This window comes from Heptranchias perlo, chromosome 27, assembly GCF_035084215.1.
Source record: "Heptranchias perlo isolate sHepPer1 chromosome 27, sHepPer1.hap1, whole genome shotgun sequence".
Taxonomy (NCBI): Eukaryota; Metazoa; Chordata; class Chondrichthyes; order Hexanchiformes; family Hexanchidae; genus Heptranchias; species Heptranchias perlo.
Window position 1 is genome coordinate 37037457 of NC_090351.1, and position 22965 is coordinate 37060421.

Consider the following 22965-nt stretch of genomic DNA (forward strand, 5'->3'; position numbering starts at 1 on the left):
TAAACCGAGGTCCCGTCTGCCCTCTCGGGTGGATGTAAAAGATCCCACTGGTACTATTTCAAAGAAGAGCAGGGGAGTTCTCCCTGGTGTCCTGGCCAATATTTATCCCTCAACCCACATCACTAAAAACAGATTATCTGGCCATTTACCGCATTGCTGTTTGTGGGATCTTGCTGTGCACACATTGGCAGCTGTGTTTCATACATTACAACAGTGAGTATACTTTGCAAGTACTTCATTGGCTGCAAAGCGCATTGGAATGCCCTGAGGTTGTGCAAGGCGCTATATAAATGCAAGTTTTTTCTTCTTTACAGAGCACGATAGCCTGAGTTTCGGTCACTTATGGTGGGGTACTGTTCTGCGGGACCCATGTACCCTCTGGTACCTCAGCCAGGTCTCTATTCTGGATGGATGTGTGAGCCTGAGGAATGAGTGGCAACAGACTATTCAACCATTAGGGGCATTGCAGCTGAGCCCAATTATGTTCTTATCCCGACCTCTATAGACACGTGAATCCCATTGGGGTCAATGGGTCGTGATCAGGAGCATGAACCTCAGCTGATATTCTCCTCCTGGCCCAGAAAACCTGAAGCCAATTGATCAGCAAACACCAGGGATTGCCCCTGGGATCTTCCAGGTCTGTCTGACTCACTTCCACAATGGGCTTGGCATTTTCCCATGGGACCAATGAGGAAACGAGAAGGAGTTTATATCATTTTATCGGCCAGTTGATGGCAGTGTTTCCTCTCATAAATCCATAGTTAATGCACAACAATAATAACAACAACCTGTATTTATGTATATTTATAGCACCTTTAATGTAGAAAAACATCTCAAGGAGCTTCACCAGGAGGCACCAGGGAGAAAATGGACACCAAGTCAAAGAGAGAGAGTAGGAGGAGCCTAACGCTTTGTCAGAGGTGTTTTTAAGGAGGGTCTTGAAGAAGGAGGAGGAGGTGGAGGGGTTTAGGGAGGGAATTCCAGAACGTGGGGACTAGACGGCTGAAGGCACGGCCGCCAATAGTGGAGGACACGTAGAAGAGGCCGGAGTCAGAGGAATGGAGAGTTTGGAGGAGGTGGTGGTGCAGAAATAAGGACCATGAAGGGATTTAAACACAAGGATGAGAATTTTAAATTTGAGTTGGTTGGGGAGCAGGAGTCAATGTAGGTCAGAGAGGGCAGGGAGAGCAGAGAGGGATCCTGGGTGCACAACAATAAAGGTTGTGTGAGTGTGAGTGTGGATGTAGGTGTGTGTGTCAGTGTGGGTGTGATTGTGATTGTGTGAGTGTATGTGTGAGTGTGTGTGTGTGTGTGTGTATCTTGGCTGAACCAGCCTACTTCCACCTCCATAACACTGGCCACCTTCACTCCAACTTCATCCCATCTGCTGATGGAATCCTCGCCCACATCTTTGGCAACTCCAGATGTGATTATTCCAATGCTCTCCTGGTGGGTCTCCCATCCTCCACTCTCTGGAAACTTCAGCTCATCCAAAACTCCGCTGCCTATATCCTATCCCCATTATGCGTGTGTGTGAGTTTCTGTGAGTGTATGAGTGCATTTGTGTGTGAGTTTGTGTGTGTGTGTGTATTTGCATACATGTGCTAAGAAGTACTGCTTAAAAGGAAGGGGTGACATTTCAGACTTGTTTGGTGTAAATATTTCCCGGAACCTATCCCTGTGAGCGCTGACAAAACACTAAAGTGTGTGAGAGCCAGAAATATGCGCCATGTCCTGGCTGAGTGAGATAGTACCGGATTATTACAACATTCCGCTCTTGGGTGGCACAGTCTAGCGGTGAGCTGCCTAGTCTTAAAACCATGATCCGTTAGCAGTTCCAAAAACCAATCCCTGGTCTCCGTGTGAGACCAGATGCGTTGGCAGCCTTTTGAACCATAGCTGAGTCCGATCTTGCCTTCACCCAACATTCACACACATGTACCGGGCTACGGTGGTGCAGTGGTTATGTTACTGGACCAATAATCCAGAGAAGGTGAGTTCACAATCCCACCATTGGTAGTTTGGGAATTTGAATTCAGTTTAAACAAAAAAGTCTGGAAATGAGAAATCTGGTGTCAGTAAAAGTGACCATGAAGCTATCGGATTGTTGTGAAAACCTCTGCTGGTTCAAGGAAGGAAACCTGCCGTCCTCACCCAGTCTGGGCCCGTACGTGACTCCAGTCCCACTCCAATGTGGTTGACTCTGAAGTGACCCAGCAAACCTAGGAATGGGTAATAAATGCTGGCCTTGCCAGCGATGCCTACAATTTGGGAATTAATCCACTTGGATCATGATGAAGAGTGGGATCTCTGGCCGAGGTCTCCCTAGCCCATGGGCGCTCAGAGTAATTGTATCGTCCCTACCTGGCTGAGGTCAGTGTGAAGAACAGATCAAACCTGGGTTTGGCTCAATAACATCTGAACAGCATGTTGACAGAGCTTGATGGCTCCTTCAGAACTTGTATTAAAGACGCTGCTCTCAACTTGTAATTACTTTTGAATTTACTCTTGCTAATGGAGTGTAACTATTAAACATTTCCTCTTGTGTTACATGATTACCTAAACACTAAAAGGTTGGCTTGGGGAAAGCACGTAGCTAAAATCAGGTGGCATGTCACCTGGATGGATTAATCAATCATTAACATGTGTCGCTCAGTGTTTTGTATTGTGACTCCTGCTCCAATATGTCAGAGAGTGCGCTGGGGATCCTGAGTTAATTCAGGCGTTGCATCGCTGACAGATGCTGTTGACTGCTGTTTATCCCTGTATTTATTGTAGGAGACAGAGAGAAAGAGCGAGTTTGTGAGAGTGACAGAGAGTGTGAGAAAGACAGGGAGTGAGAGAGTGTGAGAGAAGCAGAGAGAGTGTAAGGGAGGCAGAGACGATGTGAGAGGCAGAGAGACTGTGAAAGAGAAAGACATAGTGAGTGTGAAAGAGAAGGTGAGTGTGAAAGAGAAGGTGAGTGTGAAAAAGATGGTGAGTGTGAAAGACAGAGAGTGTGAGACATGCAGACTGTGAGAGAGAAACTGTGTGTGAGGGAGTATGAGAGAGTGTGTGAGAAAGATGGAACATGTGAGAGACAGTATGAGAGAGACAGTGTGGGTAATTTTTACCTTCATCACTTGGGCGGTAAATGAAATTCTGGCGGCTTCTATAACGGGCGGGCGAAATGACCCTCGGTGTGTGTGTGAGAGGGAGACAACGTATGAGAGGAGGGGAGAGTGCGTTTTTGTGTGAGGCAGAAAGATAATATGTGAGAAGGACAGACAGAGTATGTATGAGAGGGAGGGAATGTGCGAGAGATGAACAGAATGCGTGAGAGACAGAAAAAGAAGAGTGCATCGGGTGAGGAGTTGGTGAGAGAATGTGTGTTAGTGTGGCAGAGAAGCAGTCGTTGATAACTGCACATTGACTGGCTCTTCTACACTGACATGGGCAGTGAGTAACTGGGCTGTCATTGAAGTGCGGAGATGAGCGGAGATTAACTGCTCTATTCTTTCTCCACAGTCTCCCTGCTAAAGAATCTGAAACATGCAAACATTGTCACCCTGCATGACATCATCCACACTGACCGTTCACTCACACTGGTCTTCGAGTACCTGGTAAGACATCAAACTGTGGAAACTCACTCACAATCGTTTTTTTATTCTAAAATAATTTTTTTTTAAAGTGATAGTTTTTGACCCAGTTTCCCATCAAACACTCCCAGGGGTTAGATACAGAGTAAAGCTCCCTCTACACCGTCCCATCAAACACTCCCAGGGGTTAGATACAGAGTAAAGCTCCCTCTACACCGTCCCATCAAACACTCCCAGGGCAGGTAAAGCACGGGTTAGATACAGAGTAAAGCTCCCTCTACACCGTCCCATCAAACACTCCCAGGGCAGGTAAAGCACGGGTTAGATACAGAGTAAAACTCCCTCTACACTGTCCCATCAAACACTCCCAGGGCAGGAACAGCACAGGTTAGATACAGAGTAAAGCTCCCTCTACACTGTCCCATCAAACACTCCCAGGGCAGGAACAGCACAGGTTAGATACAGAGTAAAACTCCCTCTACACTGTCCCATCAAACACTCCCTTGTTCATTTCGTTCACCTGAGGAAGGAGGAAGCCTCCGAAAGCTTGTGAATTTTAAATAAAATTGCTGGACTATAACTTGGTGTTGTAAAATTGTTTACAACAGATAAAGTACAGCTAATTGTTCCAGAGCTTCACCAAAATGGCTATTAACCCAGCTGCTTGTGGGTAAATGACTGTACCCTATTGATGTCTCCTTCTCAAAGTATCCCTCATTCTTTGTAGGCACTGCTCACTGCCTTCTCGCAGCAGCAGTGCAACTGAATAGGCAACTCAACACAATGCCGGACTGATTGGTAAACCCCGGCAGCACTGGCCACAGCATATTTCTTACACACAAAGTGTTTGTGGGATCTTGCTGTGCGCAAATTGGCTGCCGCATTTCCTGCATTACAACAGTGATTACATTTCAAAAGTACTTCATTGGCTGTAAAGCGCTTTGGGACGTCCTGAGGTCACGAAAGGCGCTATATAAATGCAAGACTTTCTTTCTTCTTTTGACTTGACCCTCCAAAGTGTAGGTGGGGGGTGCGAGAGTTGCAGAACTGACCTCCTGCCACCAGATGTCACCGTGTCCATTTTCTTTGCAGGACAGTGACCTGAAACAGTACATGGACAACTGCGGGAACATCATGAGCATGTATAACGTCAAGGTGGGAAGAAGCCCCCGTGCACTTTTCGTTTGAGAACTGTTCTGTTTAAATTCAAAATAAAGAGCAGAGCTCAAGGCTCTGTTTGAAGAAGTTTGCCTGTAGCCTGTAGGGTTGCCAACTCCGCTTGGGTGTGTTCCTGGAGGTTTCATCACATGAATGACCTCTCACCTCAAACCACCCTGCCCCCCACGCTCCCACCATTGGTCCAGGCACACTGCCTTCTCATGGCCAGACTCTTTGTTACCCGATTGGGTTAATCTTGACTGTCAGCGAAACAGCCTTTTTTGTCCATCACCAATATTTTTACAACTAATAAATAATTTTGTTTATTGCCCCATTGATTTTTCTCCCGGGTCTTTGCTCGCAGCAGTGTCCTGGAGATTGATCTTCAATTCCTGGGGACTCCAGGACAATCCTGGAGAGTTGGCAACCCTACTAGTCTGATATGTGATAAATATGCTTCCTGTTGGGTATCCAAGTCCTAGGGTTGCCACATGCCCATTGTTTTGCCCAAACAGTCGAGTTATTGAGCAAACTGTCTTGGAAATTTCCAAAAGGTTGACAAGGTACCAAAAGTCCATTTTTTTGACACTTGCTGCTGTGTCTCGTGACGTGGAGGCAATAGTTGAAATTAATGTTTAATGAACGTTCATTATCGGTGAAGAAAATCACAGAACTCAGGTCTTCAGCCTGCCCTCCGCCCGGCCCCAATCCTGCCCTCCGCCCGCCCCCGAACCTGCCCTCCGCCCGCCCCCGATCCTGCCCTCCGCCCGCCCCCGATCCTGCCCTCCGCCCGCCCCCGAACCTGCCCTCCGCCCTCCCCCGATCCTGCCCTCCGCCCGCCCCCGATCCTGCCCTCCGCCCGCCCCCGATCCTGCCCTCCGCCCGCCCCCGAACCTGCCCTCCGCCCGCCCCCGATCCTGCCCTCCGCCCGCCCCCGATCCTGCCCTCCGCCCGCCCCCGATCCTGCCCTCCGCCCGCCCCCGATCCTGCCCTCCGCCCGCCCCCGATCCTGCCCTCCGCCCGCCCCCGATCCTGCCCTCCGCCCGCCCCCGATCCTGCCCCCACCAAGTGTTGGCAACAAGATAACGTGATGTCTGGTGCGTTGACATTATTGCTTTAAGAATGTTGTGGGATTGCTACATCCTGTCTAGCTAATACATGGCAAATCTAAATACATAACCGGAGAGAATAAGTTGAAACCAGTTGTACAGTTTGTGATGGAAAGAAATGAGGAAAAGATGCAACTCCCATAACTTACAGCTTTTGTCCAATTTCATTATTGGTATTAATCTGTAACCTAACTCGCACCAAGTCCCGTTCACCCATCACCCCTGTGCTCGCTGACCTACATTGGCTCCCGGTCCGGGAACGCCTCGACTTTAAAATTCTCATCTTTGTTATCAAATCCCTCCATGGCCTCGCCCCTCCCTCTCTCTGTAACCTCCCCAAGCCCTACAACCCTCCGAGATCTCTGCGCTCCTCCAGTTCCGGCCTCTTGAGCAGCCCCGATTTCCATCGCTCCGCCATTGGCGGCCGTGCCTTCAGCTGCCTGGGCCCGAAGCTCTGGAATTCCCTCCCTAAACCTCTCCGCCTCTCTCTCCTCCTTTAAGACGCTCCTTAAAACCTACCTCTTTGACCAAGCTTTTGGTCACCTGTCCTAATATCTCCTTATGTGGCTCGGTGTCAAATTTTGTTTGATTACGCTCCTGTGAAGCGCCTTGGGATGTTTTACTACGTTAAAGGCGCTATATAAATGCAAGCTGTTGTTGTTGTAAAGGATACCCAGATACATTACGATGGTGAGAAGACGCTACACAGAATTCTGGAAGACTTTTCAAACATTTTTTTCCCTTTTAAGAATTTCTTTCCAGTTTTTTGCTCTCCCTCCTCTCCTGAAGGTGTTGACCCCCGCCACGTCACTGGGGTGTGGTCTCACGGGCCGTGGCTGCCCTTTGCTACGCTATTCAGGTGGTCACCCCTCCCAGGTGAGCCTTGACAGCGAGTGCGGGCAAGCTATTCCACCACAGGGACCATCACAGCTGATCGCGATCCTGAACAGCAATCGAGTGCAGGAATCCTGGACAACTTTCCCCCTCCCTAACCGGGGGAGGGCAGGGGCAGGGGGAAGCGGTGTGGCCCACTGTAGCCCCCCTGGGCTGAGATCAGTAGAGGCCAGGAATCTAACCTCGAAACCTGCTGGCCTGTACGGGTCTTTTAAACGTTCCCTCCGCCCATTGTGAGGGGGAGGAAGCAGCTCTCCCCCTCCTTCCCCCCACCCCCCCCACAAGATTTTCACCCAGAAAACATATCATTCACATTTTTTCCCCATGGTTTTAAAATGGATTTATTATTAGAAATATAAAAATATACAAAAGAGTATGTTGGCTGTACAGAACAGTGAGACGCCGCCATCTGGTGGCAGAGAGGGCTATACTCACATAGCCATTACTTTGTGATATAATAAAACTGGAATGTCCAAAACTAAGGGCCATAAACATAAGAGAGTCACTAATGAATCCACTAGAAACATCTTTACTCAGAGAGTGGTGAGAATGTGGAACTCGCTACCACAAGGAGTAGTTGAGGCGAATAGTATAGATACATTTAAGGGGAAGCTGGATAAACACATGAGGGAGAAAGGAATAGAAGGGTATGCTACATCGAGTTACATCGAGTCTACGGCACAGAAACAGGCCATTCGGCCCAACTGGTCTATCCCGGTGTTTATGCTCCACACGAGCCTCCTCCCTCCCTACTTCATCTCCCCCTATCAGCATATCCTTCTATTCCTTTCTCCCTCGTGTGTTTATCCAGCTTCCCCTTAAAAGTATCTACGCTATTCACCTCAACTACTCCTTGTGGGAGTGAGTTCTGCATTCTCACCACTCTCTGGGTAAAGAAGTTTCTCCTGAATTCCCTATTGGATTTATTAGTGACTATCTTATATTTATGGCCTCTAGTTCTGGTCTCTCCCACAAGTGGAAACATCTTCTCTATGTCTACCCTCTCAAACCCTTTCATAACCTTAAAGACCTCTGATGGGGTTGGATGAAGAGGGGAGGGAGGAGACTCGTGTGGAGCCTAAACCACCAGCATGGATCTGTTGGGCCGAATGGCCTGTTTCTGTGCTGTAAAAGGCGATGTAATTCTATGTAAGAACAGTGAGAGAGACTTAAATCCAGCTCAGTGTTTGTACGATGCAGCTGGCTCCATTTTGAAAGGGGCCTAACGCCAGGTGTCCAATGCGCCCACCTTTTTAAATTTGGAAATTGGGGTCCTGAGACATATATAGGACCCCGGTTGCTATTATAGGTCGGAACTGGTTGGATTCTGTTCCGTGCTCACTCTGGCCATTTCCACGGGCCACGGAGCCGAAGAGGCCCCGGCCAAAGGTAAATGTCGAATTATTTTTGTGGGTCATGGAGGAGCAGGAGTGCTAAAAAAAATAATCTGGGCCGCTGCCCCGAGACCCCCGCCTTCCCTGATCGTTCCCCACCCTCCCTGATCGTTACTCCTCCCTCCCCGATTGTTACCCCCCGATCGTTACCTCCCTTCCTTCCCGATCATTACCCCCATTCGTTACCCCCTTCCTCTCCGATCATTACCCCCATTCGTTACCCCCTTCCTCTCCGATCGTTACCCCACCCTCCCCATCGTTCCCCCCTCACTCCCCAATCGCTACCCCCTCCCTGATCGTTACCCCCTCCGCAATCATTACCCCGATCGTTAACTCCCTCCCCAATCATTACCCCCTCCCCGATCATTATCCCGATTGTTACCCCCTCCCCGATCATTACCCACCACCCCCCCCCTGCAACTTACCTTGCTGCTCCCCCCGTCCTGGTCTTGAGGCCTGAATCTGGCGAGCTGCCTGTTTGGCTCCCCGCAGCTCACCTACAGGGTTTAAATGAGGCTGAGACCTTCATAATCTCGTGGGGTGGGGACCGATCAGTGGGCTCCCACGGTCAGTCGATCATCCAAAAGGCTAAATGGACCCGATGGAGATTTCAAAAAGGGGGGAGGGGAAAATAACAATTAAAACAGGGTTCCTAGGGTTACATTATAAGGAGAGATTACATAAACCAGGCTTGTATTCCCTGGAATATAAAAGGTTAAGAGGTGATTTGATTGAGGTTTTTGTGAATTTGAAAGGAATTTATGGGGCAATTAGAGAGAAACTTTTTCCGCTGGTGGGGGAGTCTAGGACAAGGGGACATAACCTTAAAATCAGAGCCAGGCCGTTCAGGAGAGAAGCTCAGAAACACTTCTTCGCTCAAAGGGCGTTAGAAGTGTGGAAACTCTCTCCCACAAAAAGCACTAGGTGCTAGCTCAATTAATAATTTTAAATCTGAGATCGATAGATTTTTGCTAGCCCAGGGTATTAAGGGATATGGGACCAAGGCAGGTGGATTGAGTTAGGATACAGATCAGCCATGATCAGATTGAATGGCGGGACAGGCTCGAGAGGCTGAATGGCCTCCTCCTGTTCCTGCCTTGTCGATAATTGTGTGCTGCTGACACAGATATTCATGTTCCAACTGCTGCGAGGGCTGTCCTATTGTCACAAGAGGAAAGTTCTACACCGAGACCTGAAGCCACAGAACTTGCTCATTAACGAACGAGGAGAATTAAAATTGGCTGATTTCGGTAAGGGATTTTTCTTCTTCTTCCATGCTTTATCTTTTTAAGTTTTCCCGCGTCGCTAAAATGGGTGGGATCATCATCGGGCGGACAAATACTAAGGTGGAAAATCCCCGACCCTTTGTGGGTCAGCGATTCACTCGCTGTGTAGCCGGTAGTGACTGTAAATGGGCTGGGAGACGGGATCTAATGGTTATGGTTTGCTGTGTATTGCCTGTCAGTGGGGTGGGGAAAATCTAGCCCCAGTAGGTAATGACTGCAGGAGAGTTTAACAAAGAGTGGCCTCGGGTAGCGTGCACGGGCTCGTATTGTAGAGAGCGCCAAGGTGAGATACTTTACGGGGGAAAAGCTAAGTGAAGGCCCGTAGAGCAGGACATCGCTAAGTTTGAAAAGGTTAGTGAGAGAAGGTGGGGCAGATCAAGATGTAGTGACTAGGTGACACTAAGCTGGGGGTCTTAAATGCCTGTAGGTTGTGGGAGGAGAGGAAGACTGAGGGAGGTTAAGGAGTTCCATAGAGATACTGTGTTCAGACCTGGGCACCGGTCCTCAGGAAGGATACATTGACCTTGGAGGGGGTGCAGTGCAAATTCACCAGACTGATACCGGGGCTAAAAGGGTTAAATTATGAGGACAAGATGCATAGACTGGGCTTGTGTTCCTTTGCGTATAGAAGGCTAAGGGGTGATTTAATTGAGGCGTTTAAGATGATTAAAGGATTTGATAGAGAGAAACTATTTCCTCAGGTGGGAGAGTTCAGGACAAGGGGGGCATAATCTTAAAATTAGAGCTAAGCATTTCAGGAGTGATGTCAGGAAGCACTTCTTCACACAAAGGGGAGTGGAAATCAGGAACTCTCTCCCGCAGTGGGTACGCTGATGTGGGAATAAATACCCAAGTGTAGACCCAAGCCCTTACCTACAGGCGGGGTGGGGAGGGGGGCCTACAGGCGGGGTGGGGAGGGGGGCCTACGGGCGGGGTGGGGAGGGGGGCCTACGGGCGGGGTGGGGAGGGGGGCCTACGGGCGGGGTGGGGAGGGGGGCCTATGGGCAGGGTGGGGAGGGGGGTCTACGGGCGGGGTGGGGAGGGGGATCTACGGGCGGGGTGGGGAGGGGGGTCTACGGGCGGGGTGGGGAGGGGTAAGCAAGAAGGAGAATCATCCTTCATCAATCTCGTGCCTCTTCCAGGAATTAGTGGTCACTGGGAGTAGCTCAATCTCCTGATCCCAAGATGTCCGTAACCTGTGGAGATCAGGAGGTCTAAGGAAGAAAAAATAATCTGTATATAGCGGATGGCAATACTGGGAGATTCACTAACAAGTACAGTTACCACATTCAAACGGTATTGACTATTTTCCTTTCAGGGTTGGCGAGAGCGAAATCTGTTCCCACCAAAACCTACTCAAACGAGGTGGTGACCTTGTGGTACCGGCCTCCCGATGTCCTCATGGGATCCACGGAATACTCTACACAGATCGACATGTGGTAAGTGCAGCCGGTGGAAGAAAATACGGTCGCACCTCCCCAAACCCTTAGATTTTACTAACAAGACGCGTATCCAGTGCAGGATGGGATAACATCGAAACCCACGCAGAAAACAGGCATTAACCTGAAGTTCAATCCATTTGTATCACAGCAAAAATGAGGTGGTGTTTACCGTCCTAAACATGGGGCCCATTCCACACATTCTGCAAATCCCCCAATTCACTGCACCGTATTTCTTTTCTGGAATGCCATGAAGGAGGTGGCTGAGTTGTATTAACATACTGATCGGATGGTGCTAAGGTTAGCTTGTCTTTTTTTGCAGGGGTACACAGGAACATCGGGACAGGAGAAGGCCTTTCAGCCCCTCGAGCCTATTCCGCCTTTTAATTAGATCATGGCTAATCTGTATCTTAACTCCATTTATCCGCCTTGGTTCCATATCCCTTAACACCCTCGCCTAACAAAAATCTATCAATCACAGTTTTGAAATTTTCAATTGACCCCCCAGCCTCAACGGCTTTTTTGGGGATGAGAGTTCCAGATTTCCACTCCCCTTTGTGTGAAGAAGTGCTTCCTGACATCACCCCTGAACTGCCTAGCTCTAATTTTAAGGTTATGCCCCCTTGTTCTGGACTCTCCCACCAGAGGAAATAATTACTCTCTATCCACCTTATCAAATCCTTTAATCATCTTAAACACCTCAATTAGATCACCCCTTAATCCTCTATACTCGAGTACAACAGCTGCAATTACCAGGTAGCAGAATGTTCCTTCAGTGGACAATCGATATTGTCACTGGGTAGCAATGGATTACTTCATGCTTAGTCAACAGTGCTAAACAAGGCTTCCGTTCTCTAAGCGATATAATTGGGTCCACCATCTTGCTGCCTGAAACTCTCGAGGCACAACCAGATCTGTTTCTCATTAAATTAGAATTTAAAATTCTCATCCTTGTTTTCAGATCCCTCCATGGCCTTGCCCCTCCCTATCTCTGTGACCTCCTCCAGCCCCTACAACCCTCCGAGATCTCTGCGCTCCTCCAATTCTGGCCTCTTGCGCATCCCCCATTTTAATCGCTCCATCATTGGCGGCCGTGCCTTCAGCTGCCTAGGCCCTAAGCTCTGGAATTACCTCCCTAAACCTTTCCGCCTCTCTCTCTCTCTCTCCTCCTTTAAGACGCTCCTTAAAACCTACCTCTTTGACCAAGCTTTTGGTCACCTGTCCTAATACCTCCTTAAGTGGCTTGGTGTCAAATTTTGTTTGAAAATAGCTCCTGTGAAGCGCCTTGGGAGGTTTTCCTATGTTAAAGGCGCTATATAAATGCAAGTAGTTGTTGTTATTGGACTGCTGGGTGTGGTTGGGTCATAAGATCATGAGGTAGATCCAGATGAGTCAGGACATCCTAACTCAACGACTGAGAAAGATCCTATTGCAGTATCCGATTGTTTGTTTTGCAGAAACTTGTTTGCCTCATATAGCGTGGGGCAATCTCCGGATTATCTTTCCGAATTTTCTGGGTTATTTCAGCAGTTGCATCACTTTCCTCTCCCTTTGCAAGATTTTCAGTGTAAATTGACCAGGTCACAAAATAACACAGACGTGGTATCTGTACAACTAGATGTGTTTAGTCACGATGCTCCAGCCATCATGGTGCGGGACAGGCTTGATGGACCAGGTGGTCTTTTCCTGCCCGTCAATTTTGTATGTTCGTAAAAGGGAATTGGATAAATGTTTGAAAAGGAAAAAAAAATTGCAGGGCTATGGGGAAAAGAGCAGAGTGAGTGGGACTGATTGGATAGCTCTTTCAAAGAGCCAGCACAGGCTTGATGGGCCAAAAGGCCTCCTTCTATGCTGTATTATTCTATGATTCTATGACAGAGATGCTCTCATTGTTGCTTCTAGAATGGTTGGGATCCCGAAGTTCTGTAGCCCCAGTGAATGCACCCTGGAGGACTCAAACGAGCACGTGTTGAAGTAATCATTCACCTGGATGGCAAGGCCCAAAGGGGAGTGCTTGTGGTGCCTGAAGATGTGCAAACCTCTATAGAGATAGGGACTGGATTGTGCTCCTCCTGGCTAGTTAGCGGCAAGGCAGGACTTTGCCCATGGCTTTGATTCCACCGTAACCTTGACCTATTTTCCAAGGTCGGGGCTCACCTGGCAAGCATCTGTCTTGCACCATTGAATTCAGAAACTTTGGATGAGACTGGTCCTAACTCCTCCCCACCCTTTCACATAACCATCCAGCAAGAATATGGCAACATCATACACATATTCCAGGTTTCTTCAGCATGTGGTCAACCTTCAGGCTCGCTGAATTCAGTGCCTTTGCTTCTTCACCCTTGATATGGCTGTAGCTGTGCTGTTGACAAAGTGGGTAACCAGATGTATCCTTGATGGACTCCTGTCTTAAACCATCCTTTGACCTTTTACCATCAATCCTCGCAGAGGTCTTTCTTCCTTTGTATACCTCCCAGGTAAAGCCCTGGTTAGACCACATCTGGAGTACTGTGTACAGTTCTGGGTATCGCACCTTAGAAAGGATATATTAGCCTTGGAAGGAGTGCAGTGTAGATTCACAGAATGTTACCAGGGCTCCGAGGGTTAGATTATGAGGGGAGATTACATAAATTAGGTTTGTATTCCCTGGAATATAGAAGATTAAGTGGTGATTTGATTTGAGGTTTTTAGGATTTTGAAAGGAATTGATAGGGTAGATAGAGAGAAACTTTTTCCGCTCGTAGGGGAGTCTAGGACAAGGGGACATAACCGTAAAATCAGAACCAGGCCATTCAGGAGAGAAGTCAGGAAACACTTCTTCACACAAAGGGTGGTAGAAGTGTGGAAACTCCCTCCCACAGAAAGCAGTAGATGCTAGCTCAATTAATAATTTTAAATCTGAGGTCGATAAATTTTTACTAGCCAAGGGTATTAAGGGATATGGAACCAAGGCGGGCGGATGGAGTCCAGATACAGATCAGCCATGATCTTATTGAATGGCTCAAAGGGCTGAATGGCCATCTAGCCCCTCGAGCCTGCTCTGCCACCCAATGAGATCCAGTTGCTATGTTCCTATGTTCCTGTGTTCATCGTTCCAGCCGCTCCATGATTTCCAGACATCACAATCCATCCACATTAAGTCATGCTCCTGCTTAAAGATTGTGAAATGCACCCTCAGATCTTTTGCATGCTCCTAGCAATTTTCCGATTGCCTGTCTCTGTTTCAATTGTCAGAAACTGTTTCCACTGACTGGAGAGTCGATAACCAGAGGACACAGATTTAAGATAATTGGCAAAAGAACCAAGAGGGAGAGGAGGAGATTTTTTTTTAACGCAGCGAGTTGTTATGATCTGGAATGCACTGCCTTACAGGGCGATGGAAGCAGATTCAATAGTAACTTTCGAAGGGGAATTGAATAAATACTTGAAAAGGAAAAATTTGCAGGGCTATGGGGTACGAGCGGAGGGAGTGGGACTAATTGGATAGCCCTTTCAAAGAGCCGGCACAGGCACGATGGGTCGAATGGTCTCCTTCCGTGGGCTGTATGATTCTATGTCTCAGCATGATGATCCAGTCATCAAATGCATGACCTTTTGTGAAGCTGCACTGCCTTCCTTGCATGTTTCCACCCAAGTATCTGAATCAAAATCTATTTTCACAGCTTGCAAAAATGGCTTCCTTCACCCTAGAGTCCTGCCTGGTGTGTCTGGTTCCTCAATTTCCACGGGTTTATCCCTTCCAGCACAACGGAAGCACTTATCAGAAATTGATGATGGGTGGCCTGATGTGCAGTCTGCATGTTTTTTCCATCCTCAGCATGCCTGATTTCCCAATTTGCACGCCCATGTGTGAAGTTCTGGGCCAGGAGTGCTAGATCATATCGTTTACCCTTTGGGTGTCAGCCGTAGCTCAGTCAGTCGCACTCTCACCTCTGAGTCAGAAGGATGTGGGTTCAAACCCCATTCCAGGGACTTGAGCACGGAATATAGGCTGATACTCCAGTGCCAGTAGCGAGGGAGTGCTGCACTGTCGGTAGGTGCCGTCTTTCGGATTAGACTTTAAACCGAGGCCTTGTCTGCCCTCTCAGGTGGGCATAAACGATCCCACTGCACTATTTCAAAGAAGAGCAGGGGAGCTCTCCCTGGTGTCCTGGCCAATATTTTTCCTTTGATCAACATCACTAAAACAAATGCTCTGACCATTATCACATTGCTGTTTGTGGGATCTTGCTGTGTGCAAATTGGCTGCTGCTTTTCCTACATTACAACAGTGACTACACTTCAAAAGTACATTAATTTGCAGTAAAGCACTTTGGGATGTCCTGAGGTTGTGAAAGGCGCTATATAAATGCAAGTCCTTTATTTTTTTCTTTTTAGAGCCATGGTATTAATTCTGTAATTACCCCAGTGAAAACTGCTGGCTTCAACATCACATATGTATGCTTGCAGAGACTGGGTTACTGAGCCCCTGTTTACAGGTGGCTTATCTCCAAAGGCTAAATTTGAAATACTTCTCAGCTCTCCTGAAATTTTCTCACAAATGTAATGTTTACTTCACATAGCAATAATACACTTCTGATCTGTTTAACTTTTCTAAGCTATAGAGTGCCTTGAGCATTATCAACAACATGGCATTATATGAGTGCTGTTATGCTAATCCCTGTAATCCATGCAATATTAACCTGCTGCAATCTGAGCCTGTAGCAATGAATGGACCTACTGTAGACTGAGTATGTGATAATGTGTAGCTCTGTCCTAGACTGAGCTTGTTATAGTGTATAGACCTGCTTGAGACTAAGACTGTTGCAGTGTATAGATGGCTGTGTGATAATTTCAATGTCCTTTGCTATCCTAAATGTTTCCAGGGGACTTGGTTGCATTCTATATGAAATGGCTGCTGGGAGGCCATTGTTCCCTGGTTCCACAGTGAAGGAAGAATTACACTTAATTTTCAGGCTTTTAGGTGAGTGGAGCATTGATATACTGTGATTGAGACATGAAGAATACAACAAGCCTGTCCCTACCCAATCCCCCATGATATAAAGTGATTAATGTTTAGCAGTCAGCGTTAATGTGTCCAGGACAAAGATGTTAGCTGACATGAAGTCTTTCATCAAGAAAGCAAAATGCATCTCATAATAAGCTGAATAAGTGATTACAAAATATAGCAAAGGCTCTTTGGCTAGGTAGTTACGTTATCTACTGGAGCATTGTGAATTCAAGTAAATTCAATCTTTTAACCAATATTTACGTTTTTGAGAATTATATGTTATGTTTTCTATTGCTTTTGGTTTCGGTTTTGTTTAGTTGAGCTCAGTTTTCTGACTCGCCTCACCTCGTCATTTCTATCTTCATCTTCAGAAGTCCATATCAAGTTAGAATGGAACTCCCCAGATCAAAGAAATATCAGCGAAATCCAAGTAAAATACCCTTAATCTCCAGCCAGCTGATGCTCTGGTTTCTGTCAAGCTGCTCACACTCTCACCTTTCCTCTCTCCATTTACTTCTTCCCCTCTCTCACGCTCCAGCTCTGTATATTCATTATCCACTCTTCCTCTCTATAGAATGCAGAGTTAGCTCAAGAAGTTGGAGAGCACAGAGCTGACCCAGAACTTATTGACATATTGGAATATACCACGACGAATTGTTTCTTTCTGGTCCTGCTCCCTCCCCCCACTTCCCCCCAACCCGTAAAGTACTCTGCTGTGTTTCTTTACGTGAAGAATGCTACGTAAATGCAAGCTGTTGTTTATTTTATTACATTTGTGTAATCCTGACCTCTGAATACAAAAGCCGTGTGGACCTTCTAAACCTGTGAAACCACCATCTGCTTATCCACAACCTTCCATCTAAAATCCAGTCTCCATAAATAAATACAGAACTGAAAACACAGCTTGGATTCTCAATCAATAGATAATTTGCTGTGCAGTTATTTATCTTTATTTTAAATATGAATCCTACAAATGTCTTGTTCCAGGCACTCCAACAGAAGACACATGGCCAGGGATAACGTCCAATGAAGAATTCAAAGCTTATAACTTCCCTTATTATCGACCCCAACCGATGATAAACCACGTTCCCAGGTACACTGGTAAACCATCCTTCTTATTCCCCCCCACTGTAAATCATATGTTACAGTGAAATATATATTATATGAATTACTGTATCCACAGGGGTGTCAGCCCTAGCTCAGTGGGTAGCACTCTCGCCTCTGAGTTAGAAGGTTGTAGGTTTAAGTCCCACTCCAGAGGCTTGAGCACAAAATCCAGGCTGACACTCCCAGTGCAGCACTGAGGGAGTGCTGCACTATCGGAGGTGCCGTCTTTCAAATGAGATGTTAAGCCACGGCCTGGTCTGCCCTCTCAGGTGGACGTAGATCTTTCTTTAATGGATTGCGTTCCTGTGACATTCTCTGTCTGCTATTTTAATGCAGCATTAGCATATTTATTTCAGATGGGTTAACATTGCCATTAAAACTTGGACAGGGGAATTAAGCGTTCATCAATATCGGCAACAATTATTTCTAGGCTATGTCTATTTAATTATCTATGACAAGATTTCGAAATCCTTGTTCAGGTGAAGATGTCATAAGTTCTGTGTGTTTTTCTAGGTTGGATTCTGAAGGACTAGATCTTTTTGCCAACCTTTTATTGGTAAGCAGCTAAATAATTGAAGGCTTACTTTTTTCTCAGACTTGTATTGCCATGGCAATGTATTCTGTAAGTCGCTTTATTTACTGTGTCTCTCCATAAAACTAGGGGTCATAGTCTCTGGATAAGGGGTCGGCCATTCAGGACCGAGAAGAGGAAAAATTTCTTCACTTAGAGGGTGAATGCAATGATGTCATTGCATCACTAGCCATGCCACAAATTATTATTCATTCTCGGGATGTGGGCGTCGCTGGCAAGGCCAGCATTTAGTACCCATCCCCTAGTTGCCCCTTGAGAAGGTGGTGGTACAGTCCGTGTGGTGAAGGCGCTTTCAAAATTCTGTTAGGGAGTTCCAGGATTTTGACCCAATGACAATGAAGGAACGGCCGACATATGTCCAAGTCGGGATGGTGTGTGACTTGGAGGGGAACTTGGAGGTGGTGGTGTTTCCATGCACCTGCTGCCCTTGTCCTTCTATGTGGTAGAGGTCGCTGGTTTGGGAGGTGCTGTCAAAGAAGCCTTGGCGTGTTGCTGCAGTGCGTCCTGTGGATGGTACACTCTGCAGCCACTGTGCGCCGGTGGGAGTGAATGTTTAGGGTGGTGGATGGGGTGCCAATCAAGCGGGCTGCTTTGTCCTGGATGGTGTCAAGCTTCTTGAGTGTTGTTGCAGCTGCACTCATCCAGGCAAGTGGAGAGTATGTTCCAGTGTTATTCCTGATGCAGTGCTTTATATGACTGGAATGTATATTGAGAACTCAGATGTCGAGGCCAGATGGAAAATTATGCGGGGTGAGCTGGTTTCTGTGCCTGAATTCCTGAGCTGCATTTGCATCGTGCGATGATCTGGGTCAAGAACACTAATTTGTAAAATCTCCCTGAAGATAGTGCAGGGAGAATACAGGAGAAACGAGAAACATAAAGCCCACAGGATAAGTCTGATCGAGGTCTGGGAATACTGAGGAGCCAATCAGAGAAGTTCTGCAAAAAGCAAAATACTGCGGATGCTGGAAATTTGAAATAGAAACAGAAAATGCTGAAAAACACGGAGCATCTGTGGAGAGAGAAACGGAGTTAATGTTACAGGTCGATGACCTTTCATCGGAACTGAGCTGCAGTGGGCTTCAAAGTCAGCAAGTTGAGGTATTGGAGCCAAACCTGCTTTGTGGGCCCATACCTATACTCGGCCTTCAATAGCACTTTCGTACTGAGCCATGCAAGCAGTGACTTCCGTGTCTTGACTTATGGATGTAGTTAACCAATCGTATTGTGTGTTTCGTCAACAATCAGTACAGGGCTGGGTGCCAGAGAGGAAATTACCTAAAAAGCTATAGAGTAAATACAGTTGGTTTCCGTGTGGCCACTCTGAGGCCATTGTTCCGTCTGGCTTGAACCTCTTTGAGGGATTGGGAAGTCTCATTTCGAGCTCAAAGTGTTTCCAGAAATGACATGCCTGCCAATGGAAATCTGGACTCAAGTCAACTTTCAGTGGTAGATTGGTAATCGGATCCCTGAATCATGGAGATCTGCAGTGCTTCGGGACAGTGTTGATGATTGACCAGCTCACCTGCCTCACAAATGGGACTTGGAAGGGTAGACCTGTCGCAGGGAGGGGAAGGGGGCTGCGATTCTTCCCACTCAAATTCAGATAACCCTGCACGACAGTCCCAAAGGAGGTGCATGGTCTGAGCTGGATGAACAGCAGTACTCTGTACTGTAAACTGCATGGATTTAGCTGCAGTCCCTAAACCATAGCTCTGCCAACCTGCACTTAAGCTGCCTGGACTTAGGTAAGTGGGGGCGGAGGGGGGTGGAGTGGATATCCCTATCGGGAGAGACTGTTCACTCTATATTGGACAAATAGAAATGTCTAGATTTCACTGTAGCTTGATTTGGAGACTCGTAAGCATCATGATGGGTTTCTGTACATGCCAGACGCCCTAATGAGCAGAGAAAAAGAAATCTGGCCACAAACTGGAATCTTGCCAGGACAAGAGAGAAGCGACTTTCATCCCATTGGCTTTCTCTTCCTTGCCATTCAGCACTAAAAAGCTTACCTTTGCACCAAATCCCACACTTTTGAATCTTACAGCACAGAAGGAGGCCATTCGGCCCATGGTGCCTGTGCCGGCTCTTTGAAAAAGCTATCCAATTAGTCTCACTCCCCCTGCTCTTTCCCCAATAGCCCTGAAAATGTTTCTCCTTCCAAGTATGTATCCAATTTCCTTTTGAGAGTCACTATTGAATCTGCTTCCACCACCCTTTCAGGCAGCGCATTCCACATCATAACAACTCGCTGCGTAAAAAAACAGTCTCCTCATCACCCCTCTGGCTTTTTTGCAAATCACCTTAAATCTGTGTCCTCTGGTTACTGACCCTCCTGCCACTGTGAAAAGTTTCTCCCTATCTAATCAATCCAAACCCTTCATGATTTTGAACGCCTCTATTAAATCTCCCCTTAACCTTCTCTGCTCTAAAGGAGAACAATCCCAGCTTCTCCAATCTCTCCACGTGACATCTTAGCGTTTACACCGCAGTCTGGTGGTTTTGGCCGGGTCGCACAAGGCGGATCAGCCACAAGCCCTGCAGGATCGCAGAGACTCTTTCAGAGCTCCAAAACTCCGAGGCAAGGAAAAGAAAAACTGGGAAGTCGCGGCTGGAAAATGCTCAGTGTACAAAGAAGTTCTTTGCTGCCATACCACAGACCGACAGAACTGCATTACTGGCAACTTGGGAGAGCAGCAAAGTTTAGCAGATCAGTCTGCTCCGGATTGAGGTTTCATCTCCTGCTTTATGGAAATCAGAATGTTGTAGAGAGTTTACAATCGAGATTATATTAGGAACAGATTTACTTAATTGAAGGCTTGCTTTTTCCTTTTGAACTATCCTGTTTGACATAAGTTGTGGCAAGTTCAATTGCAAGGGCTTTGTAGCAGAAACTGACTTAACGTTCCCTGTTTGACATTTCAATTTATTTCTCTCTGTCAGTACGAGGCCAAGAAGAGGATTTCAGCCGAGTCTGCTCTCCAACACCCTTATTTCAAGAACTTGGGAGAAAGAGTCCACTTCATACCAGACAGTGAGTTCCTTTTCAGTCGAGGCAATGCCCCCGTGTTTTGCCGATAAGCTGCCCGCTATGTAACGCTAAGTGGGCAGCACTCTCTCCTCTGAGCCAAAAGGTCATGGGTTCAAGTCCCACTCGAGGGACTTGAGCACAACCTGTCGGCTGTCACTCCCAGTGCAGTACTGAGGAAGTGCTGCACTGTCGGGGGTGCCGTCTTTTGGACGAGGCATTAAACCTAGACCACACCTTGCCCTCTTGGGTGGATATAAAAGATCCCATGGCGTTATTTCAAAAAAGAGCAGGGGAGTTCTCCCTAGTGTCCTGCTGAACTTTTATCCTCAACCAACATCACCAAAAAACAGTTTATTTGGTCATTATCTATCTCACTGCTGTTTGTGGGATCTTGCTGTGCGCAAATTGCCCGCCGTGTTTCCTACATTACAACAGTGACTACACTTCAAAAGTATTTCATTGGCTGTGAAGCGCTTTGGGGAATCCTGAGGTCGTGAAACACGCTATATAAATGGAAGTTTTTCTTTTCAAGCTTGAGTGACTGTTCGCCCTCTATCCACGACACATGTACAGGCACCGATACTGAGGATGACAGGGACAAAATTTGCGATCGGTCTATAGTGCGACTTTGCCCAAAGCCTCCCCCGCCCCCCACCCCCCCCCCCCCCCCTGCCCTCGGCCCCCGCCCCATCCTGGCAGCGGAGACCGGCGTGGCCAAAAACGCTCCTCGAGAGTGCGACCAAGGTGTTCCCTGTGGCCGCTGATTTATTTTAAAAGTTTAAAGCCTTTCAGCTCTGAAGGAAAGAAATCTAAACTAACCGATCGATCCCCTCCAGGACTGATTACCTTTTAGGAACATAGGAACAGGAGGAAGCCATTCAGCCCCTCGAGCCTGTTCCGCCATTCAATCTACCTGCCTTGGTTCTGTAACCCTTAACACCCTTGTCTAACAAAAATCTCAGTTTTGAAATTTTCAATTGACCCCCAGCCTCAACAGCTTTTTGGGGGAGAGAGTTTCAGATTTCCACTCCCCTTTGTGTGAAGAAGTGCTCCCTGACATCACCCCTGAACAGCCTGGCTCTAATTTTAAGGTTATGCCCCCTTGTTCTGGACTCCCTCCACCAGAGGAAATAGTTTCTCTCCATCTACCCTATCAAATCCTTTAATCATCTTAAACTCTTCAATCAGATCACCCTTTAATCTTCTATACTCAAGGGAATACGAGCCCAGTCTATGCAACCTGTCTTCTTAATTGAAATCTTTTAGCCCCGGTATCATTTGCTCAGTAAAGGTTTGGGGGTCTTTCAGTCAGCCTTGATAGGTGTTTACGCCATTCCCCCAGTGTTTCTGCACCCCCTTTCCCGCCAAGATTACACAGGACGGGCCGAAACCCCCACGGAAAATCACCCCTACTGCTTTGAGCAAAATTAATACAGATTATAATTAAAGCTTAAAAGCAGTTGGAATACAAAAGCCCCTTTACTTACAATACCAAATAGACAGACTGTCCTGTACGATTTGTATAACGAGGACCCAGAATTACTAATTGGCAAATATCACTGCTTAATATTACTAAACAGTTCTGCTTAGATCAACATGTTACATGTCAAAGCTTTTACTCAAAGTCCTCTCCCCCCCCACTTCCCCCCCCTTCAAACTTGAATAATGGCACGTTCAAACCACCATTTCCATTGGTGCTAAGCTCATTCTGCTGTTCTGTCTGCATTCCCTCTTAGATACACATAAATAGACGAAATGTGGCTGCTTGGACCATTTAAAAAACGTCGCATGACACAAAACCATTAAACAACGATAAGAGGTCAAAGTGTCAAGTTTCACTTATCTCCCACGAGTGTGCAAGTCAGGCGGGGAATGAATCGGACTAGGCTGTGATGCCTTCCCACGTTCGAATAGCCTGCTGGCGCTCGTTATTTAGATTCACTGGGGCATATTTTTAATTTGTGCGATCGTGTAAAACGGGGCTGCCGATTCGCTATTACCCATTTTACACGATCGCACAAAGTCAAGGAACACCACTTGGTGATCAAAATACATTATTAATTTGCCTGAAAGGGCGACTGCAGGTAGATAAAGCTATTAAACAAAAAGGCCCATAGCATTTTGTGTTTTATAAATAGCTGCATATATAGCGACAGCGCAAGTCCTGGCCAGGTTGGAGATGATTGGGTAATTCCCCCGTCAATCACGCCTGGAGATCGCACTGTTGTAAGTCACTGGGATTGATTTTACGCAGATCATTTGTATTATGAAACTATCCTCCACTCACTGCGTTTTGCCAGAGAAATAATCCCGCTGTAATCGGGAGACTTTACTGTAGTTTCGGTCACGAGTTCGGAGACCCTGTAAACTAAAACCACAAGGCC

The 22965-nt window shown here is 47.1% G+C and overlaps 1 protein-coding gene across 1 annotated transcript in view; it reads left to right on the forward strand.

The window, feature by feature from the left end:
- LOC137344595 (cyclin-dependent kinase 18-like) overlaps positions 1-22965 on the forward strand; it is a 73074-nt gene that overhangs the window by 41856 nt on the left and 8253 nt on the right. Inside the window, exons 7-14 of the mRNA XM_068007671.1 lie at positions 3508-3602; positions 4671-4733; positions 9260-9383; positions 10738-10858; positions 15724-15821; positions 16836-16941; positions 17469-17511; positions 20494-20584. Coding sequence (XP_067863772.1) covers positions 3508-3602; positions 4671-4733; positions 9260-9383; positions 10738-10858; positions 15724-15821; positions 16836-16941; positions 17469-17511; positions 20494-20584 — 741 coding nt within the window. The remainder of the gene's footprint in view (positions 1-3507; positions 3603-4670; positions 4734-9259; positions 9384-10737; positions 10859-15723; positions 15822-16835; positions 16942-17468; positions 17512-20493; positions 20585-22965) is intronic.